Source organism: Pelmatolapia mariae, linkage group LG16_19 (assembly GCF_036321145.2).
Source record: "Pelmatolapia mariae isolate MD_Pm_ZW linkage group LG16_19, Pm_UMD_F_2, whole genome shotgun sequence".
In the NCBI taxonomy this organism is placed as follows: Eukaryota; Metazoa; Chordata; class Actinopteri; order Cichliformes; family Cichlidae; genus Pelmatolapia; species Pelmatolapia mariae.
Genome location: NC_086241.1, coordinates 7203511 through 7225041, shown reverse-complemented (window position 1 = coordinate 7225041; position 21531 = coordinate 7203511). Strand labels below are relative to the sequence as shown.

Here is a 21531-nt window from a genome sequence, read left to right as displayed (position 1 = left end):
CTGAATTACACAATCACACAGAAACAGCCCAGTCAGGACATTATTGCTGTGAGGCAACAGTGCCAACCACTGCGCCACCACCTTGAGAAAAATATCACAGACACACATATGCTTATGTTTTTTTCTTTAGAACGAAATTACTTTTGAATTTCATTTTGGATTAATCACTTTAAGAAGATGTGAATTTGAGATTCATTTTGAGACAGATTTGTTGTGTTAAATCAAACATTCATTAAAGAAAAAGTTTGGGGTTTTTTTTTGTCTTGAGATTATACAATCAGATTTTCAAGGGGGAAAAGGGCATGGTATTGGTATTTCTCTTTTAATTTTTTCCAGTTGGCAGCTGCCATGAATACTGTATAATTTGCACTTTAATTAATTATTTTAGCTTTGAAATTATCACAGATTGACTAATGTTTAATTGCTTGAAAAATATATACATATAAATAAAGGTAATAGGGTTAATAACACACAAGATGATAAAATTAGAAAATAATAAGAAAAAACTTATCAAAAGCTGCTAAGCTAAGCGTAGCTATTTCTCGCGTGAAACGTGTGACTCCCTATCTGCTCTCCCATTGGTCCATTTCATTTAGAGCTTTACTCCCATTGGCCGGCCGAGCTGCCACTCTCTGGGTGTGCGGCGTGTGGTTCCTGTTGTGAGCTTCAGCCGGTGTCTGACAGCCTGGCTGGGAACGAACAGAAGGAAAATGGAACCGTGTAGCTCAGACAGCAGTGAAATTTAAAAGCCACACTCACGGTGGAAGCATGAAGCTCGCCGCGGTGGCTTTTTACGGTTTGGCCGCGGGGCTGCTGGCGGTCGGCCTGCGAGAGTTGCTGACAGGCTTCGAGGAGAACAGATGCAGTATGACCTATATGTTTGAATACCCGGAGTATCGGGTGAGTACTCAGCTAATTATCTCAGAGCATTCCAAAGACCCGCATATCAGCCATCAGTTAGGTATATTCGGTGTGCTGTTTAAGGCAGAGGCTGGTTTGTGTCGCTAAGTGGCTTCTTATTTTTATTAGCGCGAATGAATGTTGGTTTATGACTGCCAGGTGTGTTCTAAGCTAGTTCCTGAAGGCTGCTAGCGTTAACTGAGGGAGAAAGTAATGTCAGGAGCGTGGCTACCCTATCAGTGTGTGTGGTCGCTCTTTCAGTACACCTATGTCCTCCCTGACAGGTGTGTGAGTGTTTGTTTGCTGAGGTTTGGGTTTAGGTTAGTCGGATTATTATCAATGCGGCTTGAATTAACTGCTGATGCTTGACCCCTCTCAGCAGGTCACCTGCAGATCAGCTTTGCACGATATCGGACGTGGGTTAAATGCACACAGGTCCAAGCCTCGTGAAAGTAGCTGAAGTGGTCGCCTTCCTCTCCTCTATATGCGCACTAATGGGTTCATCTGTCCAGAAGTGGGGCACAGCTGGAGGCCATGCGCCATGTGGGCATCAGCCTGAGTTCACACAGTTCAGGAGTGTGTGTTCTGTTAGCGAGAACAAGGATTAAGAGTCCTTTATGTAGATATGCTTAATGTGCACAATGGACAGAGTATCGGGAACAGAGTTCCGAGATATACAGGGCGGAAATGTATGGAGGTCCAAGAATGCCAAAATTTAAAACAAAATCTTCAGAAAATAAATTGATATGATGTTAAAAAGAATAAAACAAATGCATCCATTTTAAGATGTGATATAAACTAAACAGATATTTCTATGTTAACTGGCTTCTTTATTTATTTAATTTTAAATAAAAAATAAACAAAACCTTATTTACCTTTATTTACCTTTTGGTTTAATTTTAGTGTTAAAGGATTAACAATTTAAATACTTGAAAGACAGAAACAAGAGTCCCGTCCAAGCCAGCATATGAACTAGCAAGTCATAAACTACACAGGTGTAATGTACAGACCCAGATACCTGCTAACTAGGACTAATAAAATAGACACCAAAGCTACAGCACTTGCTCCAGCAGCAAAACGTGGTGGAGAGGTGCAGTTAAGTCACTAAAATTAGCAGAAGTGAGGACCACCAGCCAGCTGTCAGCTACAGCTGTCTATATTGGCACACTGATCAGTCAAACTGGCCATGCCCTTAATGTTAAGGCTTCAAAAAATAAGAACAGTTGAGTTAAAAAATTTCACCCAGTACAGTTGTTAAAGGAAGAAATTATCTATTGACAAGCTGTAAACATCTTTATTTCTGCTTTAAAGGTGGACAATTAAACACTAGAGTCAATGGGGACACAGTTAGAGCATCTAGTGGACATTAGAGGAACTGCACGTTGTAGTATTTTTGTGTTGGCTCAGTGCTTTTGCCCCGTGGTTTTGACATCTCTCACATATGCTTCCCAGATATATTATTAACTTCTTTTGAAAAATGATCTTATTTTAAAACTGTCTGTAAGGAGTTTTATTTTAGATAGTCTCTTTGCTCTTATTTTGAAAGGTCAGCAGGTGTGTGTATGTCTGAAAATAACTGCTACAATATCCCAACCATGCACGGTTACTTTATTTAAAACATCAAAGTAAATGGTCCTGACTGACAGCTTTATTTTCAGCTCGCTAATCCCCTGACTTGAGGAGGCCATTTCTGTCGTGAGCCGAGTGTCGATCAAACGGCAGGTGAAGAGGTGACACTTTGAAGGACATCGCCCTCGTTCGTTTCATGAAACAGAAATTCATGAAGAAATGTAAAAAGATAACAAAACAGCCGAAATTCACTTCTGATTCCAGAATTACAATGTTAATGAGACATTGTTACCAAGTATTAGCACAGTTTATAAGTCAGCTAATATAAAATGTATCCATTTACTTTCAATAAAATCCCCCCTTTGATAACTAAGACATTTAGAAACGTCTCATTTAGACACAAAGCCCTCAAATTGATGTCACACATGGCCATAAAATAAAATGCACCCAGGCGCACAGTCATCACCTTTGGTTTAATGTCACATTCATAAACCTCAATTTTTTAGACGGGCATTCAATCTAATATTTCTTTGTCCCTAAAAATTAGGTTATTATAATGTTTTCACAGCTTGGATCAGAAGTCTTTGTCTTATAAAATTAAAGTGCCTCTATTGTCCCAATAAACAGGGTAGTTTTTAGGTTAGGGGGTCACCATTTTGGTACAATAAGTACATTTCATTTGAAAAGGAAATATGGAAATAAACAGGTTTAAGAAAATGATCGATGACCATAAATTGTTTTTAAATCATGCTACACTTTAAAAACATGTCAAACTTTAAATAGAAAATGGCGTAAATTCATAGGTAAATGAATAAAGAAGCAGTCAGTAAGTTCTGTTTTTTTGCTTTTCTTAGTCATTTGAGGACTTTTAATTTTGACACTTTGGGCCCTCCATAAAAACCAAGTAAACATATTTATTTCTTATGAATGTTGGGCATTTCATCAGAGTGTCAAACTAAAATGAGAGTTAGCGCTTTGTCATACTGCAGCTTCCCAAATGACTTGTACCTGACAATCCCAGAATTTCCTGTTAAAAATTTCTAGGGAAAAAATTGAATTTTTAATAGGACTTACATAAAATTTCAGCTCCTTACTGTCCATACTTTAGTTCATTTCAAACACCCCACCTCCCCAACAGAATTATTGCCTTAATGCTCAATACAAAAAGCTAGTGTTATAGTATATTTGTCACTTTTAAACATTAAGGATCAGCTGTACTCATGCTCAATGTTTGCGTAGGTGCTTGGAGTAAATCAGCTGTAGATTACATGTAGGCTCAGTTGTAGTTGCTTTATAGCAAGCTCTTTGTGATGTAACTGTGACAGCAGGCTAATGAGCTGTGTGAGTTTTTGCCTCCTAACCGCTCTCCATGTGGTTTCAGCGTGTGGCGCTGCCTCGCCGTGTGGCCAGACTGTACCCGGCCTACGGGCTCTACCTGTACGGAGAGGGTGTCTACGCCCAGGAGACCCGAGCGCTCAAACTCACCGGTGCCCCTGTGCTTTTCCTGCCTGGAAATGCCGGAAGTTATAAACAAGGTAAGAGTGCAAAATTGATAATGGTCCAGTGCTTACATTTAAATTATCATGAAGGAGTGGGGAAAAAACTGAGAAGTTAAGTTTTGTGCTACAGCAAAGACAAAGGAGAAACGGAGGACATCAAGCTTTTTGTTGAGTCATTTCTGGCTGAAAAAACAAACTGAAGTTTCCTTCACAAGCAGAAATTTTTGTCTTTGTGATACTTGCTTTTTGCACATGAGGGGTTAAAATGTCCAAAGTTAGTGTTGTGTTTTGCGCTGTGAAACTGAGGACTGTTTTGTTGTTCAACAAATGACATTCCTCGTTAAGAGACCAGGGAATCGCGTGGTCTAAAACTACTTCCTCCCATGTATTTATACTCTGACACAGGGGAAAAAACTGCAAAACCAAAAGTTGGTATGATGTGTGACAGTCTCTCTGCTCAGCCAGTTGTCATCAAGAGTAGCTCACAGCTCCCAACTCACTAAGAGGAGCATCGCATGAAAACGTTTAAAAGCATAAATTTAACCTGAATAGAAAAATGGTGGGAGGTTTTTTTTTTAAAGGTGAAATAGCATAAAAAACTGTTTCAGACCACAGCTGTATGATCTGTTTCCATACTGCTGTGAATATGGATTGTCAGACAGCTGCTCCTCCCTGAGCCTGCTGGAGTTTTTTTCCTGTTAAAAGGCAATTTTTCTTTTCCACTGTCGCCATTTGCTTGCTCAAAGGGGTTTCTTTGATGTTGGGTGTTTCACTCATTCATTTTAGTGGCGTCTTTATCTTCCAATATAAACCATCTTAAGGCAACTGCCTTTGTGATTTGATGCTATATAAATAAAACTGAATTGAACTGGATGTTGTGGTTTGTTTTTTGTTTGATTGTTTTGTTTAACTAGGAGGTTTTTATTTCATTTTTGTAGTTGTATAAAATGAGCAAATATATTTATGAAGAAAAAAAGAATTCAGAGATGAATGGATTTGAAAACAAATCTCTGAACGTTTTCTTGTAAGAAAGCTCTCACAAAAAACAGTTGGTGAAGGACTTGCCTTCACTCGAGGACTGGATTCATACAGTCCACAAAATTTATGTGATGTAGAAACTGACATTTAATTGAAGACAGGAAAAGGCAAAGTGTTGGGAATCCTGGGGTGATTATGTATCATCGTTTAGAGCAAGCACTAAATTAAGTTGGTCAACATTAACTTGTGATACTTCAACCCCCAAGTTGCTAAGTCATGTTAGTATTAACTTATTTACTTCCTAAATTGGGTTTATGGGTCTTGAAGCTGGTTTGCAGTGTCGGGGTATACCATATACATCCCTGGTTTCGAATAAAAACTCATAATTTGGAACACAAGCATTCAGTTTTTTAACTTTAAGTAGATGCTCAAAGCTTATTGCATTATCGCATAGATCAGGATACCTCAGTGTGTTTTTGTAATCTATTCATCATGAAAAACTGGTTTAAGCACATGTTTTCACAGTTTGGTCTGTTTTTTTTGCTGTGTCGTTATTATGGCATTTTAAATGCATCACCGAGCCTCACTGCTGCACTTCTCTCAGTATCATGAACTCACTCACTGTAGTTTAATCAGTCCAAAATAATAGAAATAAACCTGTGAGTGGAGATAGTCCTCAGCACATGTGCTGTTTACTCCTGCTAAGTAGCATTGCAGGTTTGAGCAAATTCTAAGTCAATAAATAAAATGCAGTTAATAGGTGAATATACTTTTTAATGGTTTAATAATAAATGTGCACTGCATTTTATAATATCATTTATTGTATATTAGATTTTTAATTCTGGGGGAATTCTTGGGAAATTCTAACCTGGAATCTTCTGGTGACTTCAATATTCTCTCTAACTAATAACTCTTGTTGATTCAACTCCTTTCTGAGATGATGGTGGCCATCCGTTCTTTCCACCAGCTGTGTGTAGGAGGGGAACGCCCCCGCTTTTATTCCTGTGAATACAAACAGATTTTGCTGTTACTCTGGTGGTTTTTTGCTGCCCTGCATGCAGTATTCCTCAACATTTCTTCTCCTGCTTCCATGATCACTTTTATCAATAATCCAAAGTCTGAAAAAATAAAATTATAAATAACTTTTGCAGAGATTTATCTGATCAGATGACGCTGGATAGCTAAGTAGTACTGACCCCACAGCTGCACCACATCATTCAGTTTAATCCACACTGGTTTAACACCATCTGTGTTCTTCTGTTGTTGAAGCTCGATCTCTGGGCTCAGTTGCTTTGAGGAAGGCTGAAACCATGGAGGGAGGTCTCCACTTCAACGTGTTCACTGTGGACTTCAACGAGGAGCTGGTGGCACTTTACGGCGGCAGTTTGCTAAGGCAGACGCATTTCCTGCACGAGAGCATCAAGGCCATCCTGAGGCTGTACAAGGTTAGGCCTTGAATATCAGACTGGGTTACTCCAAGTGACAGGGAGAGAGAGATTATAACCAGTCTTCACCTAATGTCAAATTTAAAGTGGAGGGAAACTAAGTTGAACTCTACACACGCCAGAAGACTTGAAAATTTCACGGGTTTTTATATCTCCAGCACCTGAAGACCCCACCTCAGAGCGTTGTGCTCGTCGGTCACTCCATGGGAGGAGTGGTGGCCCGGGCACTGTTCACTTTGCCTCGTTTCAACACCAACCTGGTCAGCCTCATCATCACCCAGGCCTCTCCTCACCTGGCTCCAGTGCTGGCCCTGGACCCGTACCTGCTGGGTAAGAGTTGGTCAAACCTGCTCAGTTCGACTTGTTTATGTAGCATAAACAGATTTCTACATTTTTTTTTCTGCTTGGTTGCTGTGTGTGCAGATTTCTACTCTGCAGTCAGACAGAAGTGGGTTAACCAGGCAAACAAGCTCAGGAATGTCACAGTTTTGTCTGTCGGGGGTGGTTATCGTGACTATCAGGTCCGCTCCGGCCTCACTTCCCTGCCGTGTCCTCCAGGAGACCCAAACAAGCTGTCACTGGTGGTACGATTTGCTCGTGAATAAAGCTTCAATTCAGTCATTTTTCTCTGGTTCCTTTTAGTATTGTTCACACTTTGGGACTATTTGAAGGAAAAGTTATCATTTTGTGTTGTTTTTGACTCCAACTGCTGTTTTTTAAAATGTACTTTTGTATTTTAAGTTTTTTGTCTTGTTTTTACCAAGGTGACTGCAGTTCCCAGGACGTGGGTGTCTACTGATCATCTGTCTATTGTCTGGTAAATGACTTTTTCCTTTTTTGGAGCCATATTTAAATATTACTAAAATTATTTATGTTTGTGTGTCTTTGTGTTTCAGGTGCAAGGAGCTTGTTCTTGCCACTGTCAGGGCGTTCTTTGATCTCATCGATCCTGAAACCAGACAGGTGTGAACAACAACAACATGTGTTTTCCTTCTGAGGAGACATGAAAGACAAACCTCCATCAGAGAGAGTTGGGAGATGGGAATATTTAAAGCAAATGAATAAATCTGACAACCTAACTTAATCAGTTTATTCTTAACAGTTCACAGAAAACTCTGAGAAGAAGTTAGCTGTGCTGAACCATCATTTCATTAAACATCCCGTGAGGTTGCCTGGAGAAACTCAAGAGACACCAGTCTCCATCTCAGGTCTCCATCTCTTCTTTATGGTTCATGGCGACAGTGTAATACACTTGCATCCAAAGTTTCACTGTACCTCACTGTGCATTAATGATGAATCACTAAGATTGGTGTCCTGTTGTTTGTTTGTTTTGTTTTCCAGATCTTCCTGATGCATGGAGTGAAGTTAACACACTTCGTCTGGCTTACAGCACACCAAAGGTACAATAGAGCCTCACCCATCTGTAATGATGATTAATAATTGAATGGATTATCTGCCAGTAGCTGATACAAGTTGTAAAAGAAAGTTATTTTTAATCTATAAAATGTATCTACTCGGTAAAAATGAAACCATCTGGAGTGATGTCTAATCTATAGACTATGAAAAAGATGGTTGTAGCTCACAGGTCTGAAAAATGAAACCAGTGCAGTAGTGCTCTTAATGGCCATGAGGGGGCGGGTCCTCCTGTTTCAAAAAGAATTTTGATTGTATAGAAATTATAAAATTACTTGTGACCTCAGTAAATATGTTCCTGATTCATTGTTCGTGATTACAAGCGCTACTTTAGAGTCTTATCGAATATAACACGTTTATTGTGTCAATTATCGTCTCATTAAAAATAAATGAAAATAAGATAATAAATCAGGCTGTGCTTTACGGTGTGACTACACTGTGCTTGAGAGTATAGAGCATAAACGATGTCTCAGTTAAACCCACATGTCGCACTTCAAATCTGGTCAAGGCTACAAAACAGGATTATTTGAATAATTAATCTGACAAAACAAAGTGATTACAGTAATCATAAGTGTTTTTGCTCTCTGTTTGTACAGGAAGGACAACCCAAGTTCTTCCTGTTTGCCCTGTCGAGTCGCAGGAAAGCCTACAGCCATTTCTACTGCCGGAGCAACAACCTGGTGAGTTATTACCTTTTGTTTTTGAGCTGTAAGAGCTTGATAATATTAACATGTGTAAGAGTTAAGGCTAAATGCTTCATATTTAGTGCAGGAGAACCAAGAACTTCTTTTCAAATTTTAAGCCAAGTGAAAAGAGATTCTGATTTATTGTCCAACAGGAGATGACCAGCTGGGTGTACGGCTGTTTGCAAAAAAATGGCTCATCATGGTAAGAATATCATTAATGTCAAGCTTTTCCCACCACCTTTATTCTCAATAAGCATCTTTAATATTTTTCTCCAACGTGAAAAATGTGATGGAGTTTGTGGATGTGTTACACAATTATTTATTTCTGTTTCTTTTATGTCCCTTTTCCTCCAGTGTGTATGCAGTGGATCTGTCTAAGGGAACTGAGCTTTTGCCTCCCTACAAGGTAACTATCGTCTAAAAGAGACTCCATTCAGTTCGGTCTTTGTCCCATCAGCTGTCCTAACAGTCTGTCGTCCTCCTCAGGTCCTGACTCTGAGGCTCAGTGACTTGTCGTCTTTTACTCATCTCTTTGTCTCGGCCTCTAACCTCAATGGCAAGCAGGTACTTCAAACTAAACAATGACTCAGTATTTTCAGATTAACCTGCAGTAAAAATGTTCTGGTCTGTTTACCATTGTTATACTGTTACTTCCATAGCCTATATTTGAAATGAGGAGACCAGTGTTGGCTTGTTTTATTTAAACTTTAAGCTCCAGATCATCTTTCTGGCTGCAGATTTTGTACACAGCTTTCCTAAGAATAGCTGAGTTTAGTCATGAGTGTTTGTGGTCAGTGTGCACAAGTCCACAGTGGCATCAAAGGATTTAAAGTTTTTTCTGATATATAAAAAGCTGAAGCTGTTTTCACTCCTTTTACCGTTTTAAACCTAACAGAGGTGAAAATACAATGGTTCACAAATTCTGCTCAGACTAGCTTTAACCTCCTAGTTCCATAGTGTAAAGTCTATGTGATGTCCAATTTAGCCCGCAGATGTTATTGTGCTGTAAATTTACCGTGAGCAAATGGATATGATGTGTGCTGCGTCCTGCTTGCTCTACTTGGGCAAGCCTCTCTCAACTAAACCAAAAGCAGTGATGGAGGTGGTCCAGTTGTATGTTACATGCTGATTCTGACCTGATCTGTGATCAGCCTGAGACTACCCAAAAACAGAGACCAGAAGAGGAAGAAGCCAAACAAACAAACCCCCCCCCCCTTTTTTTTTTTTTTTTTTTTAAAGAGCTTGTTAAGATTTGTGTGTCTGTCTGCTCTGCAGTTCATGGTGGAATGTGAGTGGCAAAGAGAAGAATCTCAGACTCTGTCTGTCGCAGTGCCGCATGTCCTGTCCTTTGGTGAGTAATCTAGTAAAACCGATTCACAAACTTTTTTTTAAAAAAAAGGGTTCTTTTCAGTAATTGTTATTTGGGCTTTTAGGTTTGACCTCGAGTGATGTTACCGTTAACTCCTCTGGACTTCTTCACACCATCGAGCTGCAACACTTTCACCAGGTAGCTTTCACTGTGTTCTCAGGTTCTAGTCAGGATCAGCTTCCCTGTTTCAGCTAAATTTAAAACTCCTCTGTGTCTCCAGGTCTATCAGGCTTTCAGAATTAATGTTGCAAGCCAGTGCAAAGTACAGAAAGGTGAGTGTGTGTTGTTGGATAAAGAGGCTCATGTGCTCATGCTGTAATGTAATACTGGTGACTGATTGTGTGTCTGCAGACAGATTGCCGAGCGTGTACAGGATAAAAGTGCCATGGTTTCGAGAGGACTCTTTAACCACGGTCAGGTGAGTTTCTGAAGTTATTCTTAGAGACTATGTTTAAGTAACCATGGTGAGCCAAATGGTTTTCTTTTCCCTCCACATTTTGGCCCGTCTGATGTCAGTAAGATCGAATTTCCCACTGCGGTCATGCCAGAGTGCAGAAGCCTGACCCACCTGCAGTTCCAACCTTCTGTTTGGGAGGGGCAGCCAATCAAAAGAAAGTTTACTTAAAGAGGAGGTTTTACATCTGCTTGTTAGAGACAGAGGATGAACTGAGGGGCTTGACTTAGACTAGTACCAGTAAAACAAGAACTATTTTTGACCTATGATGAGTAGCTTTTCTTTTAACCTGTCATGATTAATGTGATCTGTCTGCCAGCGTGCCATCAGTGACGGAGATCTCAGGGATGCTCCACACAAGTCGTCCAGACAACACCTCAGGTGCACTCCTGCAGCTCCACACTGCCCCCAACTGCCAGTATAAGGTACTACCTTCCAGCTACCAGAAAGAAGGTCGAGTCTTCTTCACATTTGTTGTGACAAACTGTTAAATATTTACCCTGTGACTTAGGTCTCCATAAGAACTTCGTTACCCAGGGTGCTCGGACAGGTAGGAATTGTCTTGTTTTATTTATTCCGGTGAAATTAGGGGCATCGTGGCATTCGAATAAATCTTTCATCTTTAATTACCAACTTGATTCACTCTGTGGCATCTTGTCTGACAGATACTGAGGTTCTGTGGTCACATGGTACCAGTGTACACAGCTGTAACCCTCCTTCTGGCCTGTGGGGGGCAGGTGTCCTCCATCCTGAAGTCTAGGCGAGCTGCAGACATGAGTCAGATGGTGGGCAAAGGCCTGCAGCCCCACAAAGTCAACCTGCCTGTGTATATTCTGCACATCGCACTCAGGTAAGCTTAATGAGTCTAATATGAAGCTGAGTGGGAATGTTGTGTTTTTTTCTGGCCTCAGAAAAAACTGACTGTGGTTAAAACCGCCTCAGCCTCCTGCTTTAATTTAAGATAAATTTTTCATATAACAGTCAAACCCCTCAGGATGGTTTTCCCTTCTGTCCCCCCCCCCACAGCTGTAGCTGCTTTCAGGAGGTCTGGTCCATGCTTTTCCTCCCCTCTATGGACACACTCCCTCCAACCTTCCCTGATGTGGCATTTCATGAAGAGGAGGCACCAGGTGAAGAATGGGTTCACCTCCTCTCCCCTCTGCTGTATATTTTTGGGGCAGCTGTGGCGTACTGGGGCAGCACTCTACTCAGACTCGTTATCCGGCTGATCTCGTTGGTCTTGGCTCCATTGCACAGGTACCGGGGTTCATTCAAACATTTGAAACTTTGGCTGATTGTCTGTTTGTTCGCTTGAGTTTTAATTCTTTTCATCTGCAGGCCGTCTGTCTCCAGAGACTGTGGCACCCTGCGGCTGCGAACCCAGCTCCTCATCACGCTGTGTCTGACTGTTATGGGTGGGACTTCCTGTGGGGCGTTGTCGATATTTGCCTCGTTCCTGTTCCACCTTTATAGGGTGAATATTGATTTAATTAAATTATTTATAATTCTGCTGTCCAGAGCTGCTTAGCAGGTAAAACTTCCTGCAATTCAGATTATAATGAAGGGAAAAAAAGCCTTAAAATATCTAATATTTACCATAAATTCACTTTAAATTTGATTATGTGTTCAAGACTAGCAGATGAAAACAGTGCTGGGCAGGTAAATTTTGTGAATCAGGTTTTAAAGCTTTTGGGTTTTTCATGAGACTTTCTCAGGAGTATTCAGTTCGTCTTTGTCTTGACCAAACACCAAAGCAAACAGATTTTCTAATGTATATTTCATGTTCTTAAATAGATGTTTAAAAACATGAATTGTATTAATTTATTTATTTTTTAAGTGGTGCAGGAGCCATGGGTGTAGCATGGACTTCCTCTGTGGAAACAAACTCTGTTCTGAAGTTTCAGCTGAGCTGCTCTTTGTGTTTGTTTGTTGCTCTCAGGTTCTGAGGCTGCAGATGACAGAAAGATCTTTGAGACACATGTTGAATCTGGTAAGATGTTCAGGTTTAACTAACATTTATGTTGTAAGATTTTCATTTTTCTTTCATATCAGGCTGTAACCGTACTTCATTTTGCTGCAGTGATTGAGTGAGTGATTGGCTGGCAATGGCCTCAAGTGGACAATAGGGGAACTGCAGTTTATGGAATTCCCACATCTGCTTATTTAAATACAGATTGCCAAACTGTTATAAACCGAGCTTTGTCTGATTCATCTCCTCTGGTGTCTTTCCAGGCTCCCCGGAAGCACAAAGAAGCTGAGAATGGCACGATCGATCCCGAATGCTTGAGCAGGTCTAAAGAAAGCAGCGGCGCCCCCTTGCTGTCGGAATGTGCCCTGCAGGAGGTGAGGGATGACCTGCAGCTCCACCTCTGCCTGTCGGCACTTTTCACGCTGCCCGTCATGCTCAGCGGTCCCTCGCTCATCCACTGGATCCGTAACCTGAGGTATGTGAGAGAAAGATGCTGCTCTGCACATCAGTGTTAATTTCCCTGAACCTCACAGTTGATAAATAGATGCTAACCGTGCAATATGTTTGTTTTAACGCACATGTGCAATAGCAGAATGACTACAGCAGTCTCCAGTAGAGTGTCTGATTTACAAAGGAGGTCTACCTGAGGTTCACCCATGATCACACAGCTGCTGCTCTGGCTTCAAGCAGACAGCCGAGGGAGCAAGCTGTTATGACTCAGTATGTGCAGAAGAGACCGAGAGATAAATAGGACTGCATAAATCATTTTTTATTATTACACTTGACAAAATACAAAGTGTCCAGTCGAGTGAAGGACTTTACCAAGCTGCTGCTCTAAGAAATAACAGAAACCATTTGATCATTTAGGTAGCAGGAGTTTAGTTTTAGTAAATTAAGCCTGAAGTTATTCTTTTTATTTATATATATATATATATATATATATATGCACATTTTATGCTTGCAGCTCACTGTACCCTAAACTAGTTTCCTTGCACACAGAGAAGCATTTGATGGGTAAGTGTGTGGATGTCATGGAGGCGGAGCTCAGGGCAGAAACCGTCATATCATTTGGATTTTCCCTGTAAATTCACATAAATGACCATTTATTATATTAAAAATGTTACGGAGTGCACCTACTTGGTTATTTGCATAAAATGCCTAAATATCTGGACTTGTTATTTGGGTTTTTAGGTTTGACCTCGAGTGATGTTACCGTTAACTCTGGACTTCTTATAAGAATATGGGAACCGTATGCTTAAATAAACACAAAGGTACAGAGTGTGATGATTAGGATAAGGAGTTCCATATTAACGCTCTCTGTTTGTTAAACCTGTGCAGGTATTCCACCCAGCTGAATCCCGACCCATGCTGGCCATACATCGTGCCTCTAATTTTTGTCTACATGCTGCTTATCAACTGCAACACTTTAAAGCTCAGCAACAGGTAGGAGCACACCTGCCCAGCACACACATTCCCAGTGAGATCCTTCATGCTAACAGGTAACTTGTTCTTCATGTTTTTCAGTAAACTTCTGCCTCTGACCTCCTGCCTCCCTCTCCCCTTGGCCATCATCATGGTGACTTTCTCTCCTCTTCACCTCTACAGAATCACCTACTTCCTGTTGGCGTCACTCATCCCGCTGGCCTTGTGCTGTCTCCTCTGACAGCACCGGGCTGGTTTCAGTCTCCATCTCCACCATAACATGCCTCTTCTTAAGTCGCAGCCTGACTCTCTGAGGCTGGTTGAGGACTTTCTGTACCGGGCTGCTATGGAGCGGAGCCATAGACATACATAGCCTGGTTAACTTCCTGCTCACTGTTAGCACTAAAGGCTCCGTGGTGATTACGCAGGGCGTTTTGAAAAGAGAGGGTGTAATGGCCTCGGAGCATTTGGTGCAAATATGGCTCTGTTGGATTGTCCTGAAACCATGTTTGCCTTACTCTGTATATCTATAGCTCTGCCTTCAGGGAGCGCCAGCTCCACAACCAGTGAAGCTTCTGATATGAGAGACTGTGGACAGGGTGTTACTGTTATAACATGATGTTGTTTCTGGTGTCAACAGTGGCGTTGTTCACTGTGGTCACTGTGCTGTAAACTCTTACACTGCCTACTGCTTAGCAACGACTTACAGCTCTAACTGTTACCTGCTCACTGTCGTAGTACCTCCTCTAAACCAGAGGCAGAGTATTACATTTATTCCGTTAGAGAAGTCCAAAGCAGGCGTGTTTACGTTCTCACTTATTTGATGCACAATATTGACGGCGGCTGCAAAATGAAGGGTTGCACTGAGGAAGGCTTGTGTACGCGTGCAGGTTTGGGGGCGTCTTGTTATCCAGAAGAATTTTCACTGGATTTTCAAATATATGGAGGATCGAAACTGCTAAAATAATAAATGTGTAAATCTGTAACTGAATTAAAATTATATTAAATGCCTAAAACGAATATAACGCACATACACATTAATTTATAACAAAGTAAATAGAAATTTCTATTTTAATTTCCCATATCGTATTTTTTCCAATTTCCCATTACCCTTTTACGCCTGATGGGGTGTTGCTGTCACACCACGAGGCAAGCAGGCAATGTGGACACTCAAGTTTGTGAATACGACATATGATACTGAAACCGATACCATAGATTGCCTACTGAAAATGTCGGACAAGTTCGAATCTCAGTGAGCTCGAACTCGAGGTCAGAAGTCAACTGTTCTACATATTCATTATTATATTTTGCTTTAATTTTGGCAGTTTCAGTCCTCTGTAGAACAAATTTATCCCTGCATGAGTCAGATTGTTTGGGGGGGGGGGTTGTTTGTTTTTGTTTTTTTGCTTTTTAAAAAAACAAAAAAAACAAAACAATATTACATGACATTTTGAGAAGGAAGTGAGCACTTTAAAGGCATCGCTGTAAAACGTGTTCAGAAATCTCTGTGTGCCAAACTGCCTGTAATCCTGTTGATGGGTTAAAAGTAAGTTAGACCAAAATGCCAAGGTGTTTGAAAGACGAATGCTAAGCAGAAAAAAATTAGCATTTTAAGGTGGAACAAATCCTAAATATTTCATTATGGACATACAATCACATGTTCATTCTATATCAGGTGTGGTTGTTGGTGTTTTGAGGTGAAGGCAGTGTGTTGTTTCTGTGTACGTTCTCTGTGATATCTGGGTCTTGAATCCTGGGATTGGAAGTAGAATTTGCTTTTTGCTGGTGTTGGGTTTAGTATTTATCTTATGTTTGAGTGTTGGTTGAAATTTTGTTTTTTGTTTTTTTCATTTCATATTTGAAACGTAAAAAAAAAGATAACATAAAAGAACTTGTGGATTTGGGTTTTAACAATTTAACAAGGAGAGGATAGACTTGTTTTGTTTGTTGCACTGTCAGCGAAAAAAATCAAACCAACCCCACGTTATTTATCTTGGCACCTCCTGACTTCCATATTTCAGAACAAACCCTTCAGCTTCCTGCTGAAGATGTAAATATTCTAAAACTGCTCACAAAAAGTTTATTATCATTAATGTTGGTGTGAACCAGATGTAAATGGTGCATTGATTTGGGACTATTTTCAGTTGCGGATTATTACAAATTTAATGCTCTAGTTACTTCCTCCAGCAGCTGCACAGAGTGTGAAGTAGAATACAATGGATACGGGTTGAAAATATGAATGAAGTGAGACCTTTTACAAGAAATATGACGGAAATAAAACTTTTGTTTTAATGAGGAGTTTCTCAAAGAAGAGAGAGCATCTGATATGTTGAAGCTTTTGAATGGAAAGAGTCATAGAGAAAAATTCTGCTGCCACAATTACTTCAAACTGTTATCATTGTGTGTGTGTGTGTGTGTGTGTGTGTGTGTGTGTGTGTGTGTGTGTGTGTGTGTGTGTTTGAGTGCTGTTATAACATGTAGGCCTGACTTTTTGTTGCCTTTTTGTTCAATTTTTGTTGCCAAATTTACATTTTTAAGCCAGTTTCACTCACACTCGTTTGACCTTAAATCACTTTAATCAGTTAAAATGTTTTTTGTGTGATAAATATGTGGGTGTTGTGCTCTAAGATTACTTAACAAAAAAGGGAAACAAGTTGTCAAACATTATTTTGGCTGCTGGCCAAAACATATTCAAGTTCGAAATGGGGTAATGTGTCTAAAATTGGCTGTAATTCCTCAATAGCTTGGAGATTACTTTTATTCAGCCCCTCAAGTTAAAGCAGAGAGACTCTACTTTAAGCCTGTAGTCACTATGTCACTCTAACTTGAATATGTTTTATTCAGTAACTAAAATAAATCAACTTCAAGCATATAAGAAGCTAGCTCTGAGAGTTCAGTTTTGTATTTCATGTCATGCCTTTCTCTCTGGAAAATTATGAAGGACCAAAAATGCTGAAATAATAAATTCATAAACAAATAAGATATAAAATGCATTAAAAGTAATACATAAAAATTAACATAAGTATTACTTAATTTATGGCACATTTTATAACATTGACTTTTTTTATTTTTAACTTGTGATTTAATCTTCCATTGTTATTAGTTTGTAGTTAAGTTGTGTGTTTGGAGGCAAAAAGGAAAATTATCTGAATGACAGCGCCATCATTGTTGTGAAGAAAAAAATCAGCTTTAGCTAAATAAAGATGAAATGAAGAAACACGTTTGTGGAGATAAAGGGAAGGAAAAAATTTAATGGAAATAAATAAATACTATATAATTGCAATTATGGGAAACAATACGGTGACAAATATGTTGCTTGTTTTTCATTAATTGAGTTGTACAACTTTACTTTTTTATTCTTTATAATTTGATCTTTATTCATTTCCTTGTTGTACATGAATTTTGACAGCTTCAGTCCTCCGTACTAACAGTGTCTTATTTTATTTCTGTCTTACGTCCTGCTGCTGCTGCTGTGCCTTTTTGCTTTCTTGTGTAAGCAGCAGTTTGTGTTCAGATCTCAGCAGCTTTGTGCTGGCTGAAGCCCTACATTGAATGTAAAGCATATTTCACTCCTTTGTGTCCACTCGCAAAGCTCCTATGTTTTCTTTACATTTTATTTAAAATGTGGGACTCTGTAGTAACTAAATACTAAAGATTTAGGGACCAATCGAGCTCACAGTCAGAAGTCGACACGCTCTGCAGAAACCGCTGTTCCCAATGTGAATGTACCTGCACTGAATGTCTCTGTGTGTTTGAGTTTATACAGTGGTGTAAGTGTTCAGCTTTTCTCTGCACTTGTGCGTTTTTGGTATAGTTTTAGTGCTTTGAGATGCACATCGTCTGCCTCGCTGTGAATCGGTGGCAAACACAACTTTGTAGAACAAATTAGTAGCGATGAGAGTTATGTTTTCTATAAATAGACTTGTGACTTGTATCGGTGTTCACTGTGATCACGTCCTTCCACATGCACTCTCGCACCGAGTAATCCACACACAGACAACTGCTGTTCTGGGGACATTTTGCTATTTCAAATTTGGTGGGTTTTGTGTTTTTTAAAAATGTGATGAAGCTCTTGGAAAACATTCAACATAAAGTTAAAACATTTGGATTGAAATAAAGCAGGAAATCAAATTCTCATTTTCTTTTGTTCTATCTTGAAATGCTGTCACTTGAAACCAGTGTGCCAAACTGATGCATTCTCTTTGTAGAGCATCTGTCACATATATGAATGTGCAGCATGGCTTCGGTTCAGGTAAAAGGACCTTTGCATAGAAGGGCACGTTATTCCTCCAAATCCCTCTGTGAAAGCCTCCAGAAAAAAAACCCCTCAATTTGTGTAAATTGCATAAAATAGGCGCAAGAATTGCTGCCACAATGTCTCCTATCATAGCCAAAATCGGCAGTTAAAGTGGACCTTTTCTTATTTCCAACTTCATATTTTTTATTCTTGGACTCCTCTAAAGCAGCTTTGCATGATTTACAGTTCAAAGTAATTCTTCTTTATCTTACACTGGGCCAGTTTTAACTCCTCTCCCTTTAAGGCCCTCATTAGCAACAGATTTGAAAAAGCAGGTAGGTGGTTCTTCTATGTCCCCAAATTTGGGATATCCCCTCTTTATGATGTCATACAGCTGCAAACTTGGAAAAAAAACTGTCTGAAAGTGTTCTGAGCAGTCTTAAGATGGTATTTTCAGAGAACAGGGATTATCTCTTTATTTGAAAGTTTCATCATGCTTGGTATGAAAGGCCAAATAGAAAATACAGGAAAGCAGAATAGAGTTTATAACATCCTAAATGTCAACCTGTTCAAATTTGTGTGAACAACTAAAAATATGAGCTGTTGTTTTTTGTTTTGTTTTTTTTGTCATCCAGCTATTGACACATTTCTCTCATATTTAACAGGATTACTTTCTTCCAGGGTTCCAGTCAGCAGCTTGACCTCTCCTCTTCCTCTTATCTGCTTTTTCCTAATTGCATTACACTTGGTAATCTTCCAGCTTCTCCTGCTTTCTGAGCATCATTTATTTTAATGTTTGGAGTGCTGGTAGCTGCTTACAGGAGCTTGTGCCTGCTGATTGTTGGGAACGAGTTCATGACCCTTTCATGAACTTTTGAAAATGGCATCACCCCAACCTTTCATTAGGTCTCTAAAGATGCTCATTGAGGTTTGAAACATTAGTAAAAGTTAAATAGAGGTCAAGTCTTTTGCAAGGTGTAGTTTTCATTGTCCAGAAAGATTTGTTATAATTTCAGTTTCAGACATCAATTGTCTTCTTGCTGAGCTGAACCACAGTAAGAGAAGTTTTCACCAGACTACTGCATCCCACTGCATCTTTCTTTCTTTTTTTTTAATGAGCTTGCTTCTCTGGCTCCCAAGGTGACACTCACTCTGATCTCTGGAAACATCCTTTGTGCAGCTGCCAAAACTCGAGCTGCTTTTACCCCTGAAAACAGACTAGAGGCTTCAAGATGTCACAGTAATTTAAAGTCTTAAAATCAGCCATTTTACTGGTACTTACTGTAAATTCAAGTGTTAAACGTTATCAGTATTTGCAGAAACTTTGATTTTATCTGTATTGTGCTGAAGAGATATGAAGTGAAGCCGAACTGTGGCCTGGCTGTACTTTCATGTATGTACCAAAAGATGGAGCAGCGAGTTAGTGTAACCTTGCATTTAATCAATAAAAAGCACGTTCCTATTTACAGTGGCAGCCAAGGAAAAGGCTGGTAAACTGCTGCCCCCTGGTGGTGAAAGTTTTAGTCGCATTTCCCAGAACAAACACAAAAACCTTTAAACGACACACATCCTTGATCTCTTTTTTGCTGTTAAGTGACAGCCAAAGAAACAATATCAGAGACAGCTGATTGCTTTTATTCATAATCATCTTCTGTACAAACTTGTGATGTTTAACAGTGTTTACCTGGTGATATGAAATGTTCTTACTGCAGTCTATAAGTGCTTTACAGTTCAGTGGTTCCACTTATCTTGCTTCTGCCTACAGTGACTTTAATACCTGTAACCTCCTGCTAGCTGGTCCTCGTTGTGCAGAACTAGTTAGTCCTCTAACACGTGCTCATACATCAGGCAGTTGGAAACGTCTTGTTTTGTTTATTCACGTTTTCTGAAGAGGCTCTGGCGTGGACGAGTATTTAATCCTCAGGTTTCTGTGTCGGTGTGTCAAAATCAGTCGCTTTGATGTTTTTATATCTCTCACATTTTTATCTGATGTGACTGTAAATGAGCAAACTGTGCAATTTTTTTGGCACTGTTGTTGTTGGAATAAAACCGTGAAAATGACTGTTGTTGTTTTTGTTTTTATTCTGTAGTGATGTGATTACAGTTATTGTTACAAAAGCATCCTCGGGGCAGTAACAGCTAAACTTACCTTGAGGTATCCAGAGACTTGCTGAGACATCAGTGTGATTAAGATCGATGCTTCCCTGCTCATAAAATTTAAAATTTCGTATACAAAACATATTTATATGGAGGGCCGAAACTATCAAAATGAAGTATAAACTAATAAACAACATATTTTAGACATTTATTATTATTTTATTTATTTTTTGCAGTTTACTTCGTCATATTTTATTTTATTGACTTCTCCGTTGTATTTTCCTTACATTTATTTTGATATTATTTAAATCCATACTTACATACTGCTTCAGTCATACATATGTTTTCTTTTGAACATCCATCTATTGAACTTTCTGTGTTTATAATTTGACAGTTTTTGTAAATCAGGGCGCAGCTGAAATAAGCTTTTACTGTGATTTTAATGTGACTAAAACTATTTTAAAAGTAGTGAATGATGATTAGTAGTAGTATTTCAGGCTATACCTATAACTGTTGACCACATATCAGCGTCTCACCCGAAAGTACTCTTTACACTACACTTTCATGCAACACCAAAGACTAGTATGTAAGAGATGGGCGTGAGGGCACTAACTAATCAGTGAAGTCCTGTTAAAGCCTGAAATGCAGCGTTTTCTCCACAGTCTTCTTAGCTTTTCAAACCAGCATACAGCCCTAAAGTATGCCCTGTTTTATCCTCCTTTTTTAACTGTAATGGGAGCATAATTTGCAAAACATACATCATGCTGATTTAAATTAGACCTCAAACTGCAGACTTGAATCATAATGTTATTAAGTGTCATGGATCAGGCCAGCTGAGGGCCATCTTCCCTACACAGCAGGATTATTTTTTCAGCCAGAGCAGTCTCCCCCTGCTGGTCATCAAAGCCCATGCAGTTTTTAAGACACAGGTTCACCGTTTCTGCGTTACCTTCTTCTGTTTCAGTTTGGCACTCTTGCTGCATGCCTTCTATACGTTCACCAGAGGACTCTGTGTGCCTCCTATCACCTGTTTATCTACAATCTGAATCACATTATTAAAGGAACCAAGCCAGTGTTTCTACAAACTCCACTCAATTTTACTTAACAAAAAAAAAGTCTGTAAAATGAAATCGGTTATACCGTAATGACCACAGAGTTTGGGTGATACATACGGAGAGCTTCAGAGGTTGAAAGTAAAATAAATAAATACATAAAAATTTTAAGAAGTACACCTGAGCTCTATATTTTCTGTTTCTAATTTTTGAATATTTTCTTAATCCATAACAAATTTTAAGCCTAATCATGTTCTGATGCATTTATTTAATTTTATTTAGTAGTTTATTACATTAAAATCGCATAAATGAACCTCAGTTTTTTCCCCACCAAATATTACTTTCTTGGAAAGAAAAACAATTATATTAACATAAACATATTTGAAAAGGTCGTTTGATTACTTCTGAGCTTTTCAAAACATTTTAAAGAAAGTTAATTAG

At 39.3% G+C, this 21531-nt stretch overlaps 1 protein-coding gene across 2 annotated transcripts; it reads left to right on the top strand.

Moving 5' to 3' along the window:
• The first annotated feature begins 648 nt into the window (after positions 1–648).
• pgap1 (post-GPI attachment to proteins inositol deacylase 1) lies at positions 649–20003 on the top strand. Of its 2 annotated transcripts, none has more exons than XM_063497805.1 (26): positions 649–900; positions 3851–4004; positions 6216–6391; positions 6550–6721; positions 6815–6975; positions 7156–7208; positions 7288–7354; positions 7494–7599; positions 7733–7791; positions 8401–8484; positions 8643–8692; positions 8845–8896; positions 8977–9054; positions 9766–9841; positions 9924–9997; positions 10080–10131; positions 10211–10277; positions 10633–10738; positions 10825–10863; positions 10979–11163; positions 11340–11570; positions 11652–11787; positions 12253–12303; positions 12546–12757; positions 13621–13725; positions 13807–20003. In XM_063497805.1, the coding sequence occupies exons 1-26, from the start codon at positions 769–771 to the stop codon at positions 13943–13945; spliced, it is 2817 nt and encodes a 938-aa protein (XP_063353875.1). In that variant the 5' UTR covers positions 649–768; the 3' UTR covers positions 13946–20003. The 2 variants fall into 2 exon arrangements, with proteins under 2 accessions (XP_063353875.1, XP_063353876.1); XM_063497806.1 differs by lacking the exon at positions 649–900 and adding an exon at positions 1794–2622.
• The last annotated feature ends 1528 nt before the right edge of the window (positions 20004–21531 follow it).